This window comes from Phyllobates terribilis, unplaced genomic scaffold, assembly GCF_046119375.1.
Source record: "Phyllobates terribilis strain yellow unplaced genomic scaffold, ASM4611937v1 Scaffold_5__5_contigs__length_657084704, whole genome shotgun sequence".
Classification (NCBI taxonomy): domain Eukaryota; kingdom Metazoa; phylum Chordata; class Amphibia; order Anura; family Dendrobatidae; genus Phyllobates; species Phyllobates terribilis.
This window is the reverse complement of record NW_027362765.1, coordinates 601,246,449-601,272,950: the sequence shown is the minus strand read 5'-3', so window position 1 is coordinate 601,272,950 and position 26,502 is coordinate 601,246,449. Positions and strand designations below refer to the sequence as shown.

General features: G+C 43.2%; 1 protein-coding gene across 1 annotated transcript in view; it reads right to left on the bottom strand.

The window, feature by feature from the left end:
* Nucleotides 1–4,437: 4,437 nt before the first annotated feature.
* The window catches only part of POLR3A (RNA polymerase III subunit A), a 104,682-nt gene continuing 82,617 nt past the window's right edge, over nt 4,438–26,502 (bottom strand). Inside the window, exons 25-31 of the mRNA XM_073686033.1 lie at nt 25,832–25,925; nt 18,518–18,610; nt 18,242–18,406; nt 13,089–13,253; nt 8,491–8,622; nt 8,265–8,397; nt 4,438–7,692 (exon numbers count right to left, since the gene is read on the bottom strand). Coding sequence (XP_073542134.1) covers nt 7,541–7,692; nt 8,265–8,397; nt 8,491–8,622; nt 13,089–13,253; nt 18,242–18,406; nt 18,518–18,610; nt 25,832–25,925 — 934 coding nt within the window. The 3' untranslated portion in view covers nt 4,438–7,540. The remainder of the gene's footprint in view (nt 7,693–8,264; nt 8,398–8,490; nt 8,623–13,088; nt 13,254–18,241; nt 18,407–18,517; nt 18,611–25,831; nt 25,926–26,502) is intronic.

Sequence of the window (26,502 nt, the reverse complement as noted above, 5' to 3'; positions counted from 1 at the left end):
TCCACAAAAAAGTAGACAGAAGACTAAGTAACGACACTATGAAACAGAAGAACAGTCGCATTGAGGCATCCTAGATTAGCCAGAGCTATGATGTGTCACGTGACATGTCACATGATCCCCTTTGAGAAATCATGTGATAGGTCATGTGAGCAACACACAGGTGGTTTGGTGCATATCTGTAGATGGAAAAAAAAAAGCAGATAGCGCAAATTTTTCCCTTGTGTACAGCATTATACATAACATAGCGTTATACAAAATAGAGCCGGGTGGGAGATCAATTTTCCCAAGGGGCCACATTAGAGACCATGACTGTTGTGGAGGCCGAACCAATAGGCTGAAATTAATTATGCTCAATATTAATATTAACATATTATAATTATTTGTTTACATTAATTGTATGACTTAATATACAGCAGAATTAAGTATGCTGACATCCCCCTATATACAGTATGAACCCCCCATAGCTGGTTATATACAGTGTGAGCCCCCCATAGCTGGTTGTAGAGTGAGCCCCCCCCCCCTTCATAGCTGGTTAGACACAGTGTGAGCCCCCCCATAGCTAGCTGGTTATATACAGTATGACCCCCCCATAGCTAACTGGTTATATACAGTAAGAGCCCCCCCCCCCCCCCCCCATAGCTGGTTATATACAGTATGAGCCCCCATGGCTGCCTATATATGGTATGAACACCCATAGCTGGAGAGAGATATATATATATTTAAAAAAATAAAACAACACATACTCACCTCGCTCCCGTACCCCCGACACTGCGCTCCAGACGGTACCCGGGGCCATTCCCGCTCTGCCTGACGTCATGAGGCAGGGCGGGCCCAGCATCTGCGCACGATGGTGACAACATGCGGCCGGCTAGGAGCGGCTGTGTCGTGACGTGAGTGGGCACTTAACTGTTAAATAGACGCGTCAGGCCACCTGCGCTGTGTATGCTGGGTCCGCTCTGCCTGACATCATGCGGTGCGGCAGGGCGGGCTCAGCATCATTCAAGCAGCCTGCGGTTGCGAGCCCGCGGCGGTGACTTAAATAACACATGGGATTGCGAATTATAATGGGGGAAATTCATGGGCCCCCCTGGAGCCTCGGGCAGGAGCCCAGATTGCCCTCATTATAATCCACCAATGGTTGAGGGGATGGTAGATAGCAGTATACAGGGGAATGCAAAGGGAGTGGTGATTCTCAAACAGAAGGAAATATAGGGACGTAGAGAACATCAAATATATAAACAGCACTGAAACAATAATATTAGCAGATTCAAAATGGTAGAGAGTGAACAAAAAGGGTAAGATCTCAAATACACAAGGAAAGGATAATGTACAAAATAATAAAATGGAGAATACATGGCCAAATAGAGCAATAAAATAAATCATGGCCTGAGCGCATCGGCTCAATAGCATACCTGTGCCCGGCTTGTGGAGGAGGTAGAGGGTAGTAGGCGCTCTGCAGGCTGAGATGTGTGGGGAGCACAAGGAGAGCGCGCTGATGTGGGGAGAAGAGGAGGGAACTTCAGGCTCAGGTGAATGCTGGTCAGGAAGTGTGTCATAGCTGGGGAGCACGTCGCTACGGGGCGTGTTGTAAACCGCCCTGTAGTAACCAGGGAGCGTGCCGAACCAGAAGTGCGGGATTTGTAGTATTAGCGGTGCAGTGCAAGCGTTGTTTTCCTGCGGGCCAGCTCTAGTAGATATTTGTTAATTTCTCATGGGCTAGATAGGATTACACTGCAGGCCAGAATTGGTCCGCAGGATTGAGTGACATATATGGTCTAAGATATAACCAGATTGAAAACACAAAAAAGAGGTGGTTAGTGCCTACCCTATCAAGGCTAAGACCCATGTCTGCCTCTAATTGACACTGAGCTAAACTGAATAACTGGGTGTTGGCTGCCCAGGTGCAGTCTGGTGGGAAGGAATCAGCTTTTTTTTTTCTCCAAGATGTATTCTTAATGTCAGCCTCCAGGTGGCATCATTTTAACCCATGGTTTTGGTGTCCCCCAAAGAGAAAAGTTTATTGATCGATGTACACATCATGCCACTGGTTGCTCATATACAGTGGGCAAAAGAAGTATTTGATACACTGACGATTTTGCATGTTTTCCCACCTACAAAGAATGGAGAGGTCTGTAACGTTTATCGTACATACACTTCAATTGTGAAAGACAAAATCTAAAAAAAAAAACAAAACCAGAAAATCAAATTGTATAATTTTAACATAATTAATTTGCATTGTATTGCATAAAATAAGTGTTTGATACAATAAAAAGATGGAATTTAATATATGGTAGTGAAACCTTTGTTTGCAATTTCAGAGGTCAGACATTTCCTGTAGTTCTTGACCAGGTTTGCACACACTACAGCTGGGATTTTGGCCAACTTCTCCATACAGATCTTCTCCAGATCTTTCAGGTTTCAGGACTGTTGCTGGTCAACATTGAGTTTCAGCTCCCTCCAAAGATTTTCTATTGGATTCAGGTCTGGAGACTGGCTAGACCACTCCAGGACCTTGAAATGCTTCTTACGGGGCCACTTCTTAGTTGCCCTGGCTGTGTTTCGGGTCATTGTCATGCTGGGAGACCCAGCCACGACCCATCTTCAATACTCTTACTGAGGGTAGGAGGTTGTTGGCTAAAATCTTGCAATACATGACCCCATTCATCCTCCCTTCAATATCGTGCAGTCATCCTGCACAGGATGACAGGTGAGGGATATTACTTTTTTTTTTATTTTTGGTTTGTTTTCAGGAGACAATGGCTTCAGGGAATTAGGTGTAAACGTATGTGTTTTTTATTTTATTCTTATTTTTACACTTGTTGGACACAGCGGGGGCAGAATACTACTCTCAACATTGTCCCTTGCTCACACTGATCACAGCACAAGCAGGGGACAATTATGGGAGATTCCTTCAGCACCCAGTGCTTTGGAACAGCACAAACTGTACCGCGGATTCCCAGGCACCTGTACGTGTCACACTGATGACACACGGATGTTATCTGTGTGCACATGTGTAGGATGTTTTGTGGCCCATGCACAAAACGGACATGTCAGCAAGTCTTGCCCATGGACACATGGTCCGTGGAAACACAATTATACAGTTGCGCTCAAAAGTTTACATACCCCCGGCAGGATTTTTGCTACCATCTAAGAAAATAAAGAACCTCATCCACAACTACCACAAAAGACTTCAAGCTGTCATTGATGTTAGAGGGGGCAATATATGGTATTAAGAACTGGGGTATGTGAACTTTTGATCAGGGTCATTTGGATGTTTTTGGTTGTCATTAAGATTTAAAAAGAGAAAACACAGTAGTTTGACAATAAATTGCTCCACCCGACCAGTAACCATGAGTGGAGGAAAAGTTTATTTGTTATCATTCATACTCTCTGAAACAAGGCCAAGAAAGCAAAAATTCTGCCGGGGTGTATGGAAACTTTTGAGCACACCTATTGGGGGGGTGTGTGTGTGTGTGTGTGTGTGTGTGTGTGTAAGTGTCTCCAGTGCGTGTGAAAACTATCACCACACGTACTGGAGACACTGACGTGTGAAAGCGCCCTTAGGCTGAGTGCCCACTATGTATTTTTCAAGCGTTTTTGCCGCCGAATTTCCGCAGCGAAAACGCTTGGTAATACGTGCCCGAGCTGCCCTTGGTAATAAAAAAGAAAGATTATACTTACCTTCCGATGGCCCCCGGTCTCCTCAGCGATGTGTCTGGTGTGTTGGGCGGCTCGCGATTGTCTAAAAGGACCTTCCATGACGTCATTTAGTCATGTGACAGGTCATGCGACCAAATGACGTCATGAAAGGTCCGTGGACCATCAGAAGGGAAGTATAATCTTTATTTTTTACCATTCTTTTTTTTTAACTATTACTTGTTCACACTATATAAATCCATGCCGGTTGCATGGATTTACATAGTGTGACCAAGTTGTCAAGCACTTTTCTAAGTGATGATAAAATCGCTTGGAAAAGAGCTTGATAACCCGCATGCAAAAATGCATGCAAAAACGCTTGACAAACGCTTCTACCTGGCAGGAAAAACACATGTAAAAACCGCATGCCTTTTTCCTGCCAGGGAGATGCGGAAAAAATATGAAGCATTTCTGCATCGTGGGCACTAAGCCTTAGACTGCTTGGTAATTTACTATTGAAAGAAATCTCCTGTTTATTGCTGAATTTGCTGTCTGCATACTTGGTAGAGTGGGACTATATTTGCCTGCAATCTCCTCTTTGCGATCTACTGAATGTGCACATGTATGCACCCACATACATACAAATCAAAATGTATGACCCATTCTCCTGCTAATAGTGGTCTATTGAGATAATACGGTGGCACAAATGAGTCAACAAAATAAAAACATTTATTTTTTTGGAATGGGGAGATAACAGAAATATATATATATATATATATATATATATATATATTTACATACAGTAGATTATATACTCAATACATTAAAGTGTGTTTTATGCAACAATCAAAACACTCGAAAAGAGCAACGTAAAACAGTCCAAAGTTGTAGCAAGCAACCGTGTCTCTTCAAAAACATTTCTAGAAAGCTTGTCATATTCAAGTGCTGTTTTGACACCACAGGTACTTAAATGTGAAAACTACTTTTTATTTTAAATTGCTTCCAGGATGGCAGAATGTTACTATTTCCAAACATGCCCGCTACCCCACAAGTGCAATTTCTTTAGCTTTATAAATAATCTATACATGACAATATGCAGATTTATAGCAGGAAACACAATCCATAGGTGCACACAGTTGGGAGAATTTATTTACGCTGGCCTTAAAAACGCACACTGGAGTAACATCCACTTCACTTATTAAGAGGCCCATGCATCTTAATAAATGAGGTGCATCTCTAGTCTTGGATGGCATAGATCTGCAGTAAAATCTATGCCGCTTTCAGCCTTTAATTACAGTAAATCAATTGGGCTGCACATGATCCGGCTCCTTATCCTAAGTTCTGTCCACTTAGAAAAGTACCGTGAGCAGTGAAATTATACTTTTACAAAAATGGTGTTTACAACAAGCAATTAAGAAAATATAATAAACTATATTAGGTATTCTACATAAACTATGCAAACTCCTACATACAACAAAAAAAAACAAAAAACCTCCACTGTCTGTTACATATAGGTAGTGTGAACTGAGTCCGTGTTCTCCAAGATAAAAGGTACAAGTTGTAAGAACACTTAATGCGTAAAAGAGCGATACTGACAAGAATCAATAAAATAGTCAGTAGAATTCTTACAAATTGTACCTTTCTTTTGCTTTTACATACTGGCTGCATTCATACTAATTGGCATTATCCACCATATTTTTTTTCTTTTCAATTAATCTTAATTTAAAAATGTTCTCAACAGAGGAAAAATGAATGGAAGTGTGAGTGTGTGTGTAAGTGAGTGTGAGAGAGAGTGCGAGAGAGAGAGTGAGAGAGAGAGTGAAAGAGTGAGAGAGTGTGGCGGGGAAAGGTTGATACCTGACTTTTTCCACCATATGGTACTTTGAATACTTGATAGTGTTAGTCAGTGTTAGTCGGCATTATCAAGGACTTTGAAAAGATCACGGTCTCAGTACACATAACCTCTATGTGACCAATAGTTGATTGCTTGCGGTTTTGAATGTTTTTATCCGTATAAGGGAGTTTGCGTAGTAATGCTTGGTGTGCACACAATTTTTCTATTGGATTTTTTCCAGTATCGGTCCTGGTAGAAATGCTGATGTATCAATCTGCATAATATTCAGGGCTGTGCACATAGGTCTTTTTTCTAGTCTACATAAAAAAAAAAGTTACAAAATGATAGCATAAATTTGGCATGCTCAATAATTTTCTACTTAATTACATCATAAAACTGGCGTGCGGTCAATGATAAATTTCCCCAGTATGTTAGGCTGCATTTACACTGACAGATCATCATGAACGAATGAGTGTTCCTATGATTACTCATGATAATTTTTCTGTGTAAACAGGCTGCCAATCACCTGATGAATGAGCAAAACACTCCCTGGGGTGAAATAATCTTTAGTCCTGCACAAAAGATAATTGTCCTTAACAGCTCATCTTCCTGTATAAACAGGACTCTCACTGCCAAGAACAATGGCAGCCTATGCGCACTGAGCGATCCATTACCGATTGCCCAGTGCGCATCATTTGCAGCGGTCTGCATGTGTAATCAGGGCAGTTGTTTAGATCCACCAGTCGGTCCATGTAAACGTATGCTTTCCAAACTCCAGTCCTCACAGCCCCCGACAGATCATGTTTTCAGGATTTCCTTTGTATAGCCAATTTCTGATGTTTTGACGATAATTCCATCACCTTTGCAATACTGAAGAAATCATAAAAACAAGACATTTTTGGGGGCCGTGAGGACTGGCGTTTCGGAAACACTGGTGTAAATGGATCATGACATAAACCACCATTAAAGGGAAAAGGCAAAGTCATTTTGCTTTTAACTCACTATAATCAAAAGCATTTTCTACTATACTTGCTTTAAAAATTCCTTACCGTTCCCCTACTATATTATCTAACAGCTATTATTTTTCTTTCCCCCTACTTCTTGTGTGATGACGATTCGTTCGAGTATCCCAGTGCATGCTGGGATACTTAAAAGAAGCATCATCAGAGCAGGGGGCAGAGGCTGGGGTCACTGGGGCAGAGGCTGGGGTCACTGCTGCAGCCCTTGCCCCCTTCCTGAAACAAAGCATCAGGGACGCTCATTTCAGGGGCGGTGCTGTCCCTGCTGTGCAGAATCTGCTTAGATTAATTGTAATAAGCCGAAAACTATACCTGGCAGAGACCAGTGACGTCACTTGCGGGGGCGGTATAGCGACACCACTCAGTTCCCAGCTTATTCATCTAAGCAGGCAACATAGCGCACACAAGGGAGAAAGAGCGCTGCGAACATCTCACGGGGAGGGGCGGGGGGGAACACAGCGCGCGGGGGAGACAGCAGAAGTAGCACTTCCCCTAAAACAAGCGTCACGCTTCATTTTAGGGAGGTGGCAGGGGCCGTGACAGTGACTGCAGCCTCTGCCCCCTGCTATGATGACTCTTGGCTTGAGTATCCCAGCATCACACAGGAAATAGAAAAAAAAATACAATAGATGTTAGATAGTGTAGAGAGGGAATAGTAGGGAATTTTTAATGCAAGCATATTAGAAAATAGCTTAGATTATAGCATCAAATAGGGAGTTAGGAGCAAAATGACTTTGCCTTCGGACCACCTCTTTAAAGCATAGTGATAATGTATGTAAATAAATGCAACACAATTGCTGTGTTTAGAGCATGCATGGCACATACAGTTCTTGGTGTTTTTATCTGGAGTACTATATGGACATACCTTGTGGACTTTACTTTCTACTTGCTGAAAAGGCAGCTGCACTTTTTACATATGTTGAGCAATCATTTCTGGTTCCAGAAAAGCTTTTCCATCAATAAGTTATTGGAGGTATTTCCAACTGCATGCATGCAAGTGTCTATCAATGAATGAAACTAAAGGGTTGATGATTAGTGTAAAGGTTCCTGGCTACGTACTAGCAATAGGAAGGTGAAATTCTTTGTTGTCAAAGATGAGTGGTCTCTTGGGTGGATTAGGATCCTTGTCTGCCCTGTGCAGAAGCTTAAAGAGCCCAGTGCCGATGTTCATAGGGATGCCCATTATTATGCATTCTGACACTCCTAGGAGAGAAGCAGAAGGTGAAGACAAGGTTTCCGGAATGAGGTGTTCAGATCACACTGGAATGAACTGTGTTTATTCATAGAACAATCTCACACTGAATTTTTACAGCTAAAGCTGTAAAAGGATAGCTTTCAGAAATCTCTCTCAGTACAACGCACAAGTGTTTAGATGCATCTCACTACATCTATTAAATATGTAATTTCCACATATATATGCAGTAATCCAATGCCAAACATTGTATGATTGTTACCTTGTTTTCAGAATGTGCTAATAAATCTGGACTACTCTATCAACTTAAAGGGTACTTGCTGTTTCCATACACTCTTGACAAGTTGTAATGACATATCAGTTTTGATGGGATTGTTGAAACCAGAACAATCTCTGGACCAAAAGGACAGAAATGCAGAATGAGCAGTGTTCATGGTCATAGACAATCTATGGCCTATACAGCACCTTTTCCCCAAATCAACCACACAAACCTGCTTTACTCAAGCAAACTGCCACCGATATAACCTTCTGCATGATAGTAAGACACTTAGCTGATTAAACATTGTAACACAAATTTACTCACCACAGACTGAATCTTTTTGCCCAAAATATGCTGCATCAAAGAGGTGGTCAGCAGTCTTTTCAAAAGAAGCCAACATTAGGACACTTTCTTTCATCTTTGCCAGCCCAAATCGAGTAATACCAAGCACCTCTCCCTGTAGCAGTAGGGAAGGGTAAATATGAAAGGTGATCGGCATAAATGGTTAGGAGGATGGGGACCTTTAATGAAACGCAGGATTAGAACTTACCTTGTAAGTCATGAGGTCTGCAAGAAGCATTACATGTCGCCGATCAATACTCATTCCGTGGTTCACCATTGTGTATTGGATTTCATTTATAATGGTTGAGCGAGCTGCTTCAATACCAATAGTCTTTTCCACCTAATTTAATGAGAAATTAAAAATGTCTAATAAAAAGGTGTATAAACAAAAAAATAATTGAGAGATTAAAAAAAGTCAATTCTAAACATCACATTTACATTTTGCATTGGAAACAGCTTTTTAATCGTATCTAGCATGTAGTATTTTTTGAATATCCGGATTTTATTGACTTGACTCCTCGTCATGCCCAATTTTCATTTCTGTGATTTCATTGTTTCTTCCTTTTCTACTGAGCATCCTAACTTTTTTATTTTTCCATGATACTAGCTGTATGAAAGATTGTTTTGCGGGATGAATCGAAGTTATGAATGAGTCCACTAATTTTACCATATAATACACTGAGAAATAGAGAAAAATAAGCAAGTACAGGGAAAGGGTAAAAAAACCATCCACCCTGCTTTATTTTTTAGTTTCCTTAAAGGACTTGAATCTGCTGTTGGTTGATTGCTTTTTTATACACTGCAATACTTCTATATTGCAGTATACAGAGAAAATAGCATTCAACTATGAAGCCCAAATACAGGATAGCTCCAGGTAGCGCAGCCAGTTTTTACCATGTATGATGTGGGCGCAACTCGGAGAATGTGTGATAAAATTATCTATTATTTAAATCAAGTTTTTGTGTTACATGTATCTTTCTGTACCTTTTGGCAAATTGTAATATGGAAAAAAACGAATTTGACAGTTTTCACAGTGGCCACTGGGACTATTATAGACTAGACTAACAGAGTTTTCAGCATGCTCATTATCATCAGATACTGGAATAAAGTTACAGATAACAACTCCATACACAGCCGAGTCAGTCTGCTAATGTGCATGTATGCTTCCTGGAACAGGAAAAAGCTCCAGTAACCAGTGTGAAAATTGCAAGACTTCTAATTGTTATTTTTAATATAGATTATGATATGGGAAAAGACCACTTGCAAACATTTAACACAAAAAAACTAATTTAAAACAGGTAATTCTCTCATGACACACATCCTTTAACCCCTTCTTCCTAACATCTGCCATACATGTGCGGGATTTATCGGCTATAGTTATATTCGTTCTTTTAAAGCAGATTTAATTCCAGGGCACTGTACAAGTGGGGAGGTGGGGGTCACATACATATAAAACGCAAGTACAATTAAACTAACAGTGACAAAGTGGTAAAGAGGGGGAGAGGACTCTGTCTCAGGGGCTTACAATCTATTATGTTTTAGGGAAGGGGACAATAGGTCAGGGGGTGAGAGGTGGACAGCTCCAGTGATAGAGAGGGTGGCAGTGAGGTCATTGCAGGCTTTACTTGAAGAGATGCGTTTTCGGGATACTTCTGAAGGCTTAGGCTATGTTCACACATGTTGTGTTTTGCACCAGATTTTTATGAAAATTTTCAGCTGTGTCTTTCAGTACCAGCAAAGTGTATGAGAAACCAGAATTCTCTGTTCACACATGTTGCTGTTTGTTTGCTGCGTATTTTCTGCCTTGCTTGCGTTTTTGGAAAATAGAGCATGTCACTTCTTTCAGCGTTTTTTCACCCATAGGAAGTAATGGGTAGTGAAAAAACCACTGAAAAAAAAGAATCAAAAAATGCAGCTAAGGGTATGAGTCCACGTAGCGTTTTAGGTAATCCGCCCCCCATGGTCCCCAATGAGAATCTGCAATTTCAAAGCCCATGCTGCGGATTTTTCCGCAGCGCTTCTGATGCGCTCAAAAATAAGCAGCAAGTCCATTAATTTTGCGTTTACGCATGCGGAATTGCCTTGTCAATGCAATAAAAAACGCAAGGCAATTCCACATGTCCCAAAAGCATCATAAACGCGCGAAAAACGCTTGCCAAATTCCGCAAGCGTTTTTCCGGGAGAGGACATGCGGAAATGAAGCAGACATTTTCTGCAACGTGGGCACATAGCCTAAATTTTTTTCAGCGTTTTTGATGGCAAAATATGGTTTCTATATTGTGATTAACCATCTTGTCTTGGTCACCCACATGGTTGTTTGTTTTTGGAGAATTTAAATAAATTAGTGAGGCGTACAGTGTAAATATTAGCTGAGCCATGTGTGAGATTGAACAATACCTGTGGCCCAGTGATGTGTGAAATTTAAGAATGCCTGTGCAAACTAAATGGCAAACCCCTTAGTGTGAAAGTAAATAGTGTTATACAAACTCAATGCATTGCCAGTGTCTAAACTATTCTTGAACAATTCACCTCCCCCACTATGCCAAAAACAGAATGAGATTTTTTCTTCTACAGAACCTTATGTACATGCATGAATAGAGCCAGAAGGACAGTGAAAAAAAAACGCTGAAAAATGCATAAAAAACGCAGCAAAACCTGCATTTTTGACGCAACTGTTTTCCTGCCAGAGAAAAGTTGTCAGCAGCTTTAGCTACAGAAAAAAACACAACCTGTGTGAACATAGCCTTAGTTTGTGGAAGACAATCTGATGGGCTGTGCTTGTGAAAATGTGTTTGTAAAAATCAGAGATTGTGTGTGGAGAACTATCAGAAGATAAGTTCGGAAATATATGGGGGACACAGATTAGACATTCTTGTAAGTCATTGTAATATGTACTGGATTTGTTAGGCAACTGAAAGCCAGGAAAGAGATTGGCAGCGAAGAGAGGCATATGATTAGCAAAAGTATAGGGGGGAGGTGGAGGTAAGGGTAGATCAGGGAAGTGAGAAATTTTCAGATGGGAGACTAATTAGGAGGCTGTTGAAGTAATCAAGGCAAAAAAATAAGGGAATGTAGTACATGTTTGTTGATTCAAGGTTGAGGAGACAGAGAATTCTGGAAATATTTTTGAGTTTAAGGCAGAAGGAGGTGGTAAGAGCTTGGATGTGTGGTGTGAAGGACAAAGAGTCAAGGGTTACTCAGAACTGTGGACTTCCGATACAGGGGAAAGTGTGAGGCCATTTATTGTGATACATAGATCAAGTAGGGAAGTTGAGTGAGATGAAGGAAAGCTGATCGGTACATTTTTGTCCACAAAGCTTTAGGAAGTGTGTTGAGAAAGAGGAGTATATGGCTGATAGACACGGAGGAATTCTTGACAGCAAAGAGGTGACGTCTGGGCCAGAGAGGTAGATCTGAGTATCATTAGTATATAGATGGTACTGGAAGCTATGGGTATTTAGCTGTCCCAGGCCAAAAGGTATAGATGTAGAAGAGTAGGAGTCCCAGGACAGAGCCTGAAGGAATACTGAGAGAGCAGGCAAGATGAGAAGGTAGTATGAGAATGGGAGATACTAAATATATGGTTAAGTGAGATATGAGGAGGTCCAGGAGAGGGCGAGGTATGTGATGCCAAGGGAAGAGGAGATCTGGTAGGATGGAGTGATCAACTATGTCAAAGTCAAAAGACAGCAGGGGAAAGTAATATCATTTAGCTTTGGCAGTTAGTATGCTGTTTGTTACTTTGGCTAGGGCAGGTCAATAAAGTAGAGCAAAAACTTTAAGGGCAGATGTGAAAATATCTTCATAGAATGCTGATGAGAAAACAAAGTGAAGTTATTTGGAAATTGTTCTCACCTTCTGTTCACGTCTGTGTATGGAGCGAGTATAGGAGCTGAACTCGTAACTTACTCCAGCAAATGCTGGGTATGTAACTAAACCAGCATCTGAGTGTAATAGCAGTAATTGGGGCTAAGCCTAGATCGCTGCGGTTAACACCTTGACGTTTTTATTATTATTTATTTATATAGCGCCCTTGATTCCATGGTGCTGTACATAAGAAGGGGTTACATACAAATAAGAATATCACTACAGTAAACAAACTAACAATGATAGACTGGTACGGAGGGAAGAGGACCCTGCCCTTGCGGGCTTACATTCTACAGGAATGGGGAAGGAGACAGTTGGTTGAGGGGTTGCAGTAGCTCCGGTGTTGTTGAGTTGGCAGCAAGGTCATGGCAGGCTGTAAGACTGTTTGAAGAGATGGGGTTTTCTGGTTCCGTCTGAAGGATCGAAATGTGGCGGATAATATGACGTGTTGGGGCACAGAATTCCATAGGACGGGGGATATTCGGGATAAGTCTTGGAGGCGATTGGGTGAGGAATGAATAAGTGTGGAGGAGAGGAGGTGGTCTTGGGAGGACCGGAGATTACGTAAGGGAATGTATCAGATTAGTTCAGAGATGTACAGAGGAGAGAGGTTATGGATGGCTTTGTAGGTCAGTGTTAGTAGTTTGAACTGAATAAGCTGGGCAATTGGGAGCCAGTGAAGGGATTTGCAAAGGGGGGTAGCAGAGGAGTATGCACCTGTCAATCTCTGACACCATCATTTAAAGTGCACAGTCCAAAGGGCGGGCTTTGCCTCAGAGGGTGCCGATGGGCTGCCATAACCCCTAGGGTCCTGATGAAGGCCACAATGTTGGTACTCCTGTAAAACCCAGCCAGAGGTTGGTTTAGCCATATGCTGCAATACAGAGGCTGCTGTCATTTGCAATGTAAAATATGCAGAACATGGACACATGAACTTGCCTCATAGGTGTTGTTTGATGTGGTATGAGAGCCCTTCACTCCATGGGTAGCCATTACAGCACGCAGATTATCTCCTTCCACCAAAAGTTTATACTTTTCCTTGCCACTCTGTTCATCAATGTGTATAACAGCACGTGCTACTTCAGGGATGCCTTGTACCACCACCTAAACCGGGAAAGAAAGAGGAGACCATAAAGAAAATGTTTGTAGTAGTCCATCAAACATGGAGCTATATCTAGGCCAAAACTAGAACTTGACATTTTCCTTTTAACAAAATGATTGTAGATATGTTAGAGCTTTATTTTGTGCAGAGCAGTAAAGAGAAACTCCAGAATGAAAATGGATTCATCATTTAGTTTTGGTCATACTTTTTATTTCATGCATGTGTTTGATGTTCAGTGTATTAGCATTTTTTAATCTACTAGAAGATCTTAAGAAGGTCATTCATCACTTCATATGTTTTACTATACTAGTATTTGATTGAGGGTGTCCATAGGGATACTGTAAAGGCAAACAATCCCCAGTGGTGACGTTAGTCATTGTCAACGTTGCCTTGGAAAGACCAAGAAAATCAACCATCCAAAGGGAAACTGGCAATCAAGTGGATCAATCATTTGATCAGCAGGTTCAATAGAGGCAGCAGCTTACAGCGGAAAAATCTGCTTTTGCTACATATACACTGTAAAAGGCATATGGCTAAAAATTCAGAAGCGAAATCACAAGGTATGTCAGGGATTTGGGTTAAAATCACATCATGTTACATTCTGATTGCTCCGATGCTGAAGGAAAATGCAGTTTTCCCAGTAATAACATGCCTTGATCATGGGGATCCATGCAATAGTGCCCCAGTAAAATGTCTTTAGAAGCAGGTTTCTTTCATGGAAGGAATTTTTGACGATTTTGGGGTGGAAAATAATATTTTTTATAAGACGGTGGTCCGTCTTATAGTCCAAATTGGGGGCGGTGGAGAGGGGGTCACAGGAGGCATGGACCCTCAGAAGACCAGCAGTGGTATTAGTGGAGCAATGCTGTGGGCCCAGGGTGGGTGAAGGGGGTGCCCTAACAGCAGGGGGTTGCGGCGGTGGTGGAGTGGGATCACAGGAAGAAGGGTCCCTACCTCAGGAACCTAGGGGCAGCAGAAACTGGTGAGATGCTGCGGGGCCGGTGTTGATGGTGAGGCAGAGCAGAGTGCATGGCTTTTCCGGTGGCCATCTTCCTGAAGCTGTGGTCTACAGGGAAATAGCTGCCCAAGCTGGCGCATGCGCAGACAGGGATCTCGGAGGCCATTTCCCTGAGACCCACAGCTTCAGGAAGATGGTGGCTGGAAGCTGTGCATGTGCGGTTGATATCTCAGCTGGGCCGAGAACCCAGTCTGTGCATGCGCCCCACAGCTTCAGGAAAATGGCCGCCAGGAAAGTTTGGCCTGACCGCTGATACTGGACCCGCAGCATCACACCGCTGCTGCCGCCGAGTTCCTCAGGGAGGAACCCTGCTTCCTGCGATCTCGCTCCACCACCACCGCAACTCCCCGGTAAGCTACATTCGGGCCATAAGACGCACCCCCCATTTTCCTCTCAAGTTTTGGGGGAAAAAATTTGTCTTATAGTCAGAAACATAAGGTACATATACACACTGCTCAAAAAAAATAAAGGGAACACTTAAACAACACAAAGTAACTCCATGTCAATCACACTTCTGTGAAATCAACCTGCTCAGTTATGAAGCAACACTGATTGTGAATCAATTTCTCCTGCTGTTTTGCAAATGGAACAGACAACAGGTAGAAATTATTGACCATCCCTATAAAGGAGTGGTTCTACAATTGGTGACGACAAACCATTTCCCTGTTCTCATGGTCAATTTTGCATTTTGTCATAGCTCTCATCCCTAGAGGTACAGTAGCATGAGGCAGTGACTACAGTACAACCCACAGAAGTTGCTCAGGTAGTGCAGCTCATCCAGGATGGCACATCAATGCAAGCTATGGGAAGAAAGGTAGCTGTGTCTATCAGCACAGTGTCCAGAGCATGGAGCAGATACCAGGTGACGTGGAGGGGGCAGTAAGGATGGAACAACCCAGCAGCAGTACCGCTACCTCCTCCTTTGTGCAAGGAGGAACAGGAGGAGCAGTGTCAGAGCCCTGCAAAATGACCTCCAACAGGCCACTAACATCCATGTGTCGGCTCAAACTGTCAGAAACAGTGAGTGGTATTAGGGCCCGACGTCCACAAGCGGGTGTTGTGCTTACGGCCCAACACCGTGCAGGTCGATGGGCATTTTCCAGAGAACACCAAGACTGGCAGATTCGACATTAGCGCCCTGTGCTATTCACGGATGAGAGCAGGTTCACACTGAGCACATGTGACAGACATGACAGAGTCTGGAGACCCCGTGTAGAATGTTCTGCTGCCTGCAACATCCTTCGGCATGTCCGGTTTGGCAGTGGGTCAGTAATGGTCTGGGGAGGCATTTCTTTGGAGGGCCGCACAGCCCTCCATGTGCTAGCCAGAGGTACCCTCACTGCCATTAGGTACCGGGATGAGATCCTTTGACACATTGAGAGACCATATGGAGTTGCAGTGGGCCCTGGGTTCCTTCTGATGCATGACAATGCTAGGCCTCATGTGGCTGAAATGTGTCAGCAGTTCCTGCATGATGAAAGCATTGATGCTTTGCACTGGCCTGCCCGTTCCCCAGACCCGAATCCAATCGAGAACATCAGGGACATCATTTGTCGGTCTATCCACCAATGCCTTGTTGCACCACAGACAGTCTAGGAGATGACCGATGCTTTAATCAAGGTCTGGGGGAAGATCCCGCAAGAGAATATCCGCCGCCTCATCAGGAGCATGCCCACGCATTGTTGGGAGGTCATACAGGCACGTGGAGGCCATACACACTACTGAGCACCATTTCCTTGTCTTGAGGCATTTCCACTGAAGTTGGATCAGCCTGTAATTTGATTTTCCACTTTGAATTTGAGTATCATTCCAAATTCAGACCTCCATGGGATATTAAAAATGATCAATGTAAATCAAAATTATGTTTTATTGTTCTCAACTCATTCCACTATGTAATGAATAAAGATCTGCAACTGGAATATATTATATTCAGTGATATTTAGGATGTGGTATTTTAGTGCTTCCTTTATTTTTTTGTGCAGCGATATATAGAGATATCTATATAGCTACATCTATCTATCGCTCTGTATATCTCTCTGTCTATCGCTCTGTATATCTCTCTATCTCTATCTATCTATCTCTCTATCTGTATATCTCTATCTATCTCTATACCTATCCATCTCTCTCTATCTCTATTATATATACACCATACAGACCTTAAGTTTGGACACACCTTCTCATTTAAAGATTTTTCTGTATTTTCACGACTATGAAAATTGTACATTCACACTGAAGGCATCAAAACTATGAATTAACACATGTGGAATTATATACTTAACAAAAAAGTGTGAAACAACTGAAAATATGTCTTACATTCTAGGTTCTTCAAAGTAGCCACCTTTTGCTTTGATGACTGCTTTGCACACTCTTGGCATTCTCTTGATGAGCTTCAAGAGGTAGTCACCAGAAATGGTTTTCACTTCACAGGTGTTCCCTGTCAGGTTTAATAAGTGGGATTTCTTGCCTTATAAATGGGGTTGGGACCATCAGTTGTGTTGTGTAGAAGTCTGGTAGATGCACAGCTGATAGTCCTACTGAATAGACTGTTAGAATTTGTATTACGGCAAGAAAAAAGCAGCTAAGTAAACAAAATCGAGTGGCCATCATTACTTTAAGAAATGAAGGTCAGTCAGTCCGAAAAATTGGGCAAACTTTGAAAGTGTCCCCAAGTGCAGTTGCAAATACCATCAAGCGCTACAAAGAAACTGGCTCACATGAGGACCGCCCGAGGAAAGGAAGACCAAGAGTCACCTCTGCTTCTGAGGATAAGTTTATCCGAGTCACCAGCCTCAGAAATCGCAGGTTAACAGCAGCTCAGATTAGAAACCAGGTCAATGCCACACAGTTCTAGCAGCAGACACATCTCTTCAACAACTGTTAAGAGGAGACTTTGTGCAGCAGGCCTTCATGGTAAAATAGCTGCTAGGAAACCACTGCTAAGAACACGCAACAAGCAGAAGAGACTTGTTTGGGCTAAAGAACACAAGGAATGGACATTGGACCAGTGGAAATCTGTGCTTTGGTCTGATGAGTCCAAATTTGAGATCTTTGGTTCCAACCACCGTGTCTTCGTGCGACGCAGAAAAGGTGAACGGATGGACTCTACATGCCTGGTTCCCACCGTGAAGCATGGAGGAGGAGGTGTCATGGTGTGGGGTGCTTTGCTGGTGACACTGTTGGGGATTTATTCAAAATTGAAGGCATACTGAACCAGCATGGCTATCACAGCACCTTGCAGAGGCATGCTATTCCATCCGGTTTGCGTTTAGTTGGACCATCATTTATTTTTCAACAGGACAATGACCCCAAACACAGCTCCAGGCTGTGTAAGGGCTATTTGGCCAAGGAGAGTGATGGGGTGCTACGCCAGATGACCTGGCCTCCACAGTCACCAGACCTGAACCCAATCGAGATGGTTTGGGGTGAGCAGGACCGCAGAGTGAAGGCAAAAGGGCCAACAAGTGCTAAGCATCTCTGGGAACTCCTTCAAGATTGTTGGAAGACCATTTCCGGGGACTCTCTCTTGAAGCTCATCAAGAGAATGCCAAGAGTGTGCAAAGCAGTCATCAAAGCAAAAGGTGGCTACTTTGAAGAACCTAGAATATAAGACATATTTTCAGTTGTTTCACACTTTTTTGTTAAGTATATAATTCCACATGTGTTAATTCATAGTCTTGATGCCTTCAGTGTGAATGTACAATTTTCATAGTCAAGAAAATACAAAAAAAATCTTTAAATGAGAAGGTGTGTCCAAACGTTTGGTCTGTACTAATATATATATATATATATATATATATATATATATATATATATATATATATATATATATATATCTATCTATCTCTATGGAGAGGGATATATATCTATCTATGGCAGCAGTTACTTTATCTGTTTCGCAGATACATTCAGCTTCTTTAGTTAATGAGAAAATTGAGACATGAACCAGTAAAGCAGACAAGCTGTCACACTGACCTTTGGGAGCTCCTCTTTAAGTGACTGTAAGACATAGTACATTGAGCTTTTGTTGTTCTCTCTTGGTGTGACACAAACCACAGCCTCGCCATGAACCGCAATGTCTCCAGGCTTCACACGAAGTTTTGACATGCAAATTGAGTATCTCACAGTCTCTGCATTCACCTGAAATACAGCCAATTACATGTGTAATTCACCTGAAATATAGCCAATTACATGTGGACAATGGTCAATGAGAAGCATAGGCAGCCACTCAGAGCATGGGATTTATCTCACCTCAAGCCTCAACAAGCGGATACGTTCTAGTGAGAGCTTCACCAGCAGGAAACAGTCATCAGGAAGAAAGACCTCTTCTATGTACTCTGATATCTGTGTATAGATGTCAAGAGATATAGTTACTAGCAAAATTGTGGTTAATGTGTGATATGCACTACAGATATGCCACCTCAAAATATTGTCAATTCCTATAGCAAACAGTCCAGGACGAAGATCCTACAAGACACCATTATAACATAGTGCTTTGAACAGGATATCAATGAGCTCTCTAATCAATGACCATTATTGACAATTATTAATGACAATGTTACTTACACATTTTAAATGTTTCTAAGGTGCTATTCCAGATTTCACTGATTCAAAGCAATTCACATAACATTAAAGGTTTTTTTTTTTTTTTTTTTTTTTAAGAATACCCTCCCCCCCCCAGTTGCAGTTTTCTGTTATTAAACAAAAATAATTTGTGAAACCTCACCTTACTCACCTTCCCTGTGTCCTGTGCAGAGTTCTTTGCGGCTGGTGTGTTATTGTCTTCAGCCCTGACATCACATTAACAGCGCTCAGTGGCTCAGCACGAATTGATGGCACGAGCCGCTCTGTTCACTGATTGGCTGTATTGCCGTTAACATGAGGTCAGGACTGAAGACAACAACATATGCCGGGAGCAGCGACAGGGACTCACTCATGCTGGTCCTGGGGATGGTGGGTAAAGCAGAGTTTTATGTATTTTTTTTAAACAATTTGCAGCCGGGCTGAGTCCAGATTAGTCAGGAACGCTGTCTTGAAGTTCTTAGGGAAAGCCGATCTCTCCAACACAGTCCTTAGAGATAGGCTAGGCCACGTGAGGCCTTAAGATGCTGCATACTCTGTTGTCCTCACTGAGTCGGCTCATGTCACGGCGAACAACGCGTTACAAAGTCACCAACAACAGTTCCAGAGTCGCGCCGCAGGGTCCAAGGACTCAGCTTCTCTCATCCTTTGTAGTTGCAGCTCTGGTTTGGATGCCAGAGCTGCACTGTCTGTTAAACTCTGCGTAGAGTCCGCCATTCGTCATCATCATAATCTTCCACCAGCGGTCTTTTGTTCTTGCTGGACTCAGGCCGAGGTTCTCTCGGGATGCGAGGGTTGTCGATGGAACGACAGGGGCGAAGCATGTTCCGATGTACGCCGGACTGGAACAGTCTTCTCGCTTCACATCGTACACTGGTCCATTCGGAATTACTTGAGTCAACACCTTGTAGTGTTCCGACTCCAAGCGAACATCCAACTTTCCTACGGTAGTCTTTACACAGACTAGCAATCTGTACCCAGGTGTGAACGATTCAGTTTGGATTGAACCATGGTCTCAGGGTAACTGATAATACTGCATCTCTCCTACCAACTGGTGAATTAGTTTTCACTTTGATTTGGTGCTCCTGCACCCATGTGTCTGGAGTGCTGTGTTTTTCTTCAGTTGGAGTACTCAAGTTAACTTCGGACACTTCTTTTCCCGACTATTTGAATAGTAACATGTAGGGAGTGTAACCAGTGGTGCTATGCATTTATTGCAGGTCCAGAGCAGTTCAGGCAAATAATTAATCTAGCCACCATAATTTCTTGTCTCCCTCCAGGGTTCGAAGCATCTGCAGCAGTGATTGATTAAATTGCTCACAGGTGCCATTTTCCTCTGGGTGATACCTCAGAATCCCATAGATCTCACAGCTTTTCCATGACTGCCTTGAAAGCATGCTCCTTGGACAGAGTGAATCATCTTTGGACATCCATATACTTGAATGAAGTGTCTACAGGACTCTAGCCGCCATCTGTGCAGTTTGGTCGCGGGTTGATACAACCACCTCAAACTTTGAAAAGTAATCCGTCATTACTAAAAACAGTACTGTAGCCCTCCTGCGGCAAGCCAGACCAGTAGATAATTGATCATCAAGATCTCCACGAGTGCAGTTGGCCGGATGACTTGAGAAGACGCCCTCTGCTCCAGTGTCTCCGCCAGCTCGCAAGCTCTGCATTGCTGGCAGACTTCTGAAAATCTGCTCCAGCTGAAGACAGTACACAAATCGTTGAATCCATTTGTAAGTTTTCTCTGGACCGAAATAGGGACTTTTCTCATGGTACATGGAGTAATTAAACTTCGCCATTCGGGCGACCCACCTATGTTCCAGGGCCCCCAGTTTCGAACGTTTCAGATGAGCCAATGGATTATTGTCAGTCCGGACCAAGACTTGTGCTCCAGTGAGGTATTCGGCGAACTTGTTGGTCAGAGCCCAGACAAGCAACAACAGCTCCAGCTTAAACGAACTGTAGATATCTGGGTTTTGTATGGAGTTTCTCAAAGACAGACTGCCGTAAGCCATTACTTGTTCCTGGTCCCCGGCTCCTGGGCAAGCACTGCTCCCAATCCGTGAAGATTTCCGCTCGTATATAGAATGAATGGACAATCATATTGAGCGTATGCCAACACCAGGGCATTGGTCAAGGATTCTTTCCGCTGATCCAGGGTTCATTATTCCGAGGGTCCCCAGGCAATGGACTGTTTCTTTGGGCATTTTATGATCCACTTCAGTAACTTGTGAAGAGGCTTGACTATCTTAGCGAAGTTCGAGATGAAACCTCAATATCATCCTGTTAGTCCCAAGAAGGCTCACAGATCTCAAAGTTTGTGGTGGAGGCCAGTTCCTTACAGCTTCCACTTTGCTTCCAGCCAGGCTGACTCCACCTGAAGATACCACGTGCCCTAGATATTCGATTTCTATCTGAAACAAATGACATTTTCGAGGCTTCAACTTCAGACCGTGGGCCTGTAAATGGGTCAGCCCTTGTTGCAGTCTTCATAGATGTGGCTCGAAGATGGGTACATGAACGATGACGTTGTCCAGATAGATCAATATGGATTCAATATTCAGCTCTCCCAAAAAGCGCTCCATTAACCGCTGAAATGTCCCAGGTGCAATGGTGAGATCGAAAGACATTCTATTGAACTCGTACAGGCCCATTGGTAAAATGAAAGCTGACTTGGGCTTGTCCCATTCAGCCACCGGAACCAGCCAGTACCCACTTGCCAGATCTAAGTTGGAGAAATACTTGGCCTGTTGAAGCACCGTCAGGGACTCTTCCACTCTAAGCAAAGGGTAAGCGTCTCGTACGGTAGCACTATTCAACTTGCGATAGTCGACACAGAATCGAAAGCTTCCGTCCTTCTTTTGGACGATCACTATCAGTTTAACCCATGGACACTGGCTCTCTCGCACTACACCACTACTCAGCATCTGTGATAGCATGACTTTTACCTCCTGGTACAGGTGAGGGGGAATTTGTCGACATCGCACACGCATCGGAGGCGTGTCTCCTGTCGGAATCTCGTGTTCAATGCGGGTTGTACATCCAAAATCATCCTAATTTCTGGTGAAAGCACCTTTAAACTCCCATAACAGGTCTTGTCCGGTTCCTGTTGGCTTCTGGGGCTCTATAATCACTTCTATTCCATTGAGTCTTCGGTGGCTACCCACATCCATCTGTACGATTTGCTCCTGACGAGGTGAGATAATATTTTGACGCCCAGGTGGGACGGTCGCAATCCCCACCACTTCATCTTCGGGAACACAGTAGCAAATCCCAAATAGTCAGCTCAGTCTGTGGAACGCCTCCTGTGTAGGCCACTGTTTGGTTACTCTCTCTGCCAGTATCCCGGGCCATCTATGTGGAACATCAACCGGTCTAGATCACACAGGATAGTCATTCCTAACATAATCGAGGTTCTTGACCGTGAATCACCATCCACCAGCACGACCCTTTTTCATCCACATCCACGCTATCTGGGGGACTGGAATCTTAGTCTGGTTAATAGCCAGCTTAATCAGTTTTCCTTGCTCGGGTTTGATAAAGTGACCAAAATGGGTCTCGAAGTACTCCAGTGGTATTGTGGAGACTTCAGCTATAGTATCTACTAGGCTGCACACGGTCTTGTCTTCAATCAGTACGCCCATCATTGGACTTAGGGACATGAGATTCTTAGGGCATTTTAGGCCTTGCCTACATGGGATATTTCCTCTATTGCACCCTACCACTGGAGGTGATCCTCGTTTAAATGTCCTGGCTCGCACTCTACCATGCGTTGTCTGAACTGAGGGCAGTTCCGGGAGACATGTCCTCTTTCTCGGCATCTTCAGCATATTGGGCCCCGGGGTACAGTGCTCAGGTGTTTTCAGGTTTGGACGAGGTTGTCCTTGGAAACGGGTCAGGCCGTGCTGGGGCCGTCCGGTTCCGAGTCTCTTCAGGTGATCTATACGAAATGAAGTTTGTCGGATGTCTCAGTTTTACCCCCACCCCATCTGTCGGGGCGACGGGTCATACGCCAAATGGACTGGCTTCCCCCATCCCACTTGATGGGGTCAGTTCCTGGATTGCCCTCATCTCAGCCAAGGAGTCGGACTGCTGATTTTCAGCTGGAACTCCCTGCCCTGTGGGGCCATACATCCGCACAGTGCTGGAGTCCATATCATCCTCCCCTTCACGAGCCAAAGCTTCTGCGGCATACTGGGCAAACTGAAGTGTCTCAGTTGCCCGTATCTGATCCCGCAATGTCTACCTCAGTGATGAATCTATCAGTCCCTGAACAAACTGTTCTTTCACGATGGTGTCAGGATCGGTTTAAATAGAGGCTCCAGCCTTGCAATTTTTTTTTTTTTTTTTTGGCAGGTCTGTAACATTCTCTGTAAAGCATTTATATACTGTGAGATGCTTTCGTCCTCTTGCTGACACTGATTAAAGAAGTGCATCTGGAAACTAGTGGCCGAGCCTCTCTCTCCATAAACCTCCTCTTATATGGCCACAATGTCTTCTAGAATTTTTCATGTTTATGCGGGACACTACGTTACCATTTCTCGGGCTTCTTCCTCTAGAGCGGGCAGTGTGACATCAGAGTGCAGCTCCTCAGCTAGGTTGTACAGTCTGTATATACTTCGCATACGATCAGCCCATTCTTTGATTAGCATGTCAAATTTTGCAATTTATCTTCGCATGGACCCTGCTGAGAAGCTCGGGCTCGGAGCGTTTAGAGTCAACAGGAAAACGACTGGGACAGGTGCTCCCGCGGACCCTGCGGCCTGTATAGCACTACAATCCCCAGTTGCTTTCTGCATGGTGTTGCTGTACCCCGCTCGCAGCGCCAAATGAAACGTGGATGAGGGACAGCCACTGGACGTGGGGTACAGAAACAATCAGCAGACACGCACAAAGATTAGATAATGTAGTATGAATATCTACTAATCAGTTTATAAAACAAAGGAAAGAATGGTAGGTAAGCAGTGTATAAGTAACATACAATGACAGTAGTTACTCTCAATAACACCAAAAAAGAGCATAAGCAGGTACACAAACAGAATTAACAGTTATATGTGAGCAAAATACAACATGATAAACCCTTTCTATGCATAAATCAATAAAACAGTGTTGCGCCAGCACTTTAGTAATCTCCTAGTCGGAGCAGTTTTCCAAGTGTCTCTTACAGAAGAGGCATTTTCTCCTAACTACCTGGACCTCAATAAGGTTATTTATATAAGCGCATATATATTCAGATATAAGATAGTACTGGTATGTCCTGAGACTGAAGTAGAAGGGTCCTTGTTGGGAGGCGTCCCGAATAATCAGAAACAAGTTCTTTAACTTCTCAGTGAATGCCGATCTCTCCAACGCAGGGATTTCCTAAGTCCTTAGAGATGGGGCCTCATGTGGCCTAGCCTAAGATGCTGTGTACTTGGTTGTCCTCACTGAGTTGGCTCATGTCAAGCCGAACAACGCGTTACAGAGTAACTAACAGATCCAGACTTTCTCCAAGGATGCGCAGCTTCACTTCCACCGGGACTCCTCCCAACCACTAAACCCCTGTGCTCCAACTCCGGCCTCTCGCTGCCAGATTATATAATTACATCACAAATCTCCAACAATACAGTAAACGGAGATCAACCCCTTACAGGGTGACCAGGTCTGACTGTAAAAGATTTAAAGCAGCAATCTTTGGTTGTGAGAGACTGCATCAGGTCTGGGTGCAAGTATATTTGGTGGGCTGCAACAGACTTGTTCTGACTTTTTTTCCCTATCTCTTAATTCTGTTCCATTTTGCCTGTATTACAAGCGTCTCAAAAGCAGCTGGGTAAATGGGCTATGAGTATGAAGGGCTGTGTTCTTTGAGGGAGATTACTTTTTCAGTGACACTATTATTTTTTCGACATGAGTTTTTGATGATTTTTTAAAAAAAAAATTTTGGCATGTTTTTTTATTTTTTTAATGGTGTTTATCATATGGGTTATGGTACAAGTCTTCTATTTTACTTCAGTTTTTACATAAAACAGCATTTTTAGTGGTCAAATATTTTTCTGCTATTTTTTCATTCTTTATTTTGAATATTTTTACAAAAAAAAGGTTTTTCTTTTTTTGGTCTCCCAATTTAGCCCCTTATAGTAATAATGTCCCCTGTCCTGCAATAGTGTCCCTCAACCTGTAGTCATGGTCCCCATCTTGTAGTAATGTCCCCATCCTGGTTGCCATCATATAGTAATGTCCCCATCTTGTACTTTTAACAATGTCCCACATTCTGTTGCTCTTTACACACAAAAAATTTCGAACCTGACCTCGCTCCCTTGGAGAACAGTGTCCTCTTCCTCCTCCACAGCCGGGGCGGCCGTTGGCAGTGACGGCATGCGGCCTTTGAGTGGTCGGTGGATGGTACTTGCTCTGCGGTGCAGAGAGCTGGTCTCTGCACTGCAATACATTCAGTTTAAAAAAAAAAAAAAAAAAAAAAAAAAACAACAACAAAAAAAGCTGACATCTGCGGCCCCTGGACTGGGCCGTGACTTGTTTCAGGGGCCCGAGGACAGCACAATGGAGCCTTGAGGGGCGCATGCGCCGGCGTGTTTCAGATTCCTGCCATACAGGATATACCACACATAACCAGCAGATAAAAAAGTAAAGTAGTTAAAGCACTAAGGGCTGTCCTTCGAGACTTTGGCGTTTTGTGTTTCAGAGTACATGGAGAGCACTTCCCCCTAAAAAAAGAAACTTCTTCCATAATGCTTCAGGAAATGAACTTCTCCAAAAAAGGACCAAAGAAGGAGCGTTTCCTGAAGCAGTTTCCACTTGAAAAGCCTGTCAGCACAGAGCCCAATAGGCTGAATGACATAGGGCTTAAAAGATGCGAACAAGACCGAAAATTATTAGACTGGTCCTTGTTGAAACCACTATTAGTTTTTCAAATATGCATGTTACATTAATGCAGCTTTTTAAAACCAAAGAAAATGTTGTTACTTCCAATACTTTGCTTACCTCACCTAACAGGGTCTTCTCAATTCTGCCTTTTACCAGACGAGCAAAGTCTGAGTCATCATCTCTGTCCAGGTGGGCAGTAATGATTGGAGTACTGAAGGGAGAAATAAGAACGGTTTCATGCACTGGTTCATATCACTTATATTGGTTTAGAGTGGTGTACAATGCATCTTTTATAATTATGCCAAGCAGTACTCAGCTGATTCATTCAGTTTGCAGAAACTCCCAATAACCAGCAGTTACCAATGGGTGAATTTGCAGCCATTCATACATTTCTCCTGCAATGGATGCTTCTGGGAAATGTAGTATTATATGGAGGCCATGACATTATGTGCCTCCCATCTCTAAAGCATAGAGGGGATCTTGAGAGGCTATCACTGACATGCATAAGGCATGCGGAATGGGATCTTAGTGAAACAGCATCCTTTCACCCATGGCAAACATCACACAAACAATTTAGTTATCACAAGCCTGGTAACAATTTTTTAGTTTAATGCCTGTATTTGGGGCTAAAATCTTTTTTTCTCATTGGCGTCCGTTAAAAATTTTGCCGAGTTTGGCTTTTGCAGGCTCTTTGTTTCTCTCAACATTCAACTCGAATGTAGTGTGTGCCATAAATCAGCTAAGAGGAGTTCAGAAAAAGACAGATAAAAGAGTTACAAACTCCCCAT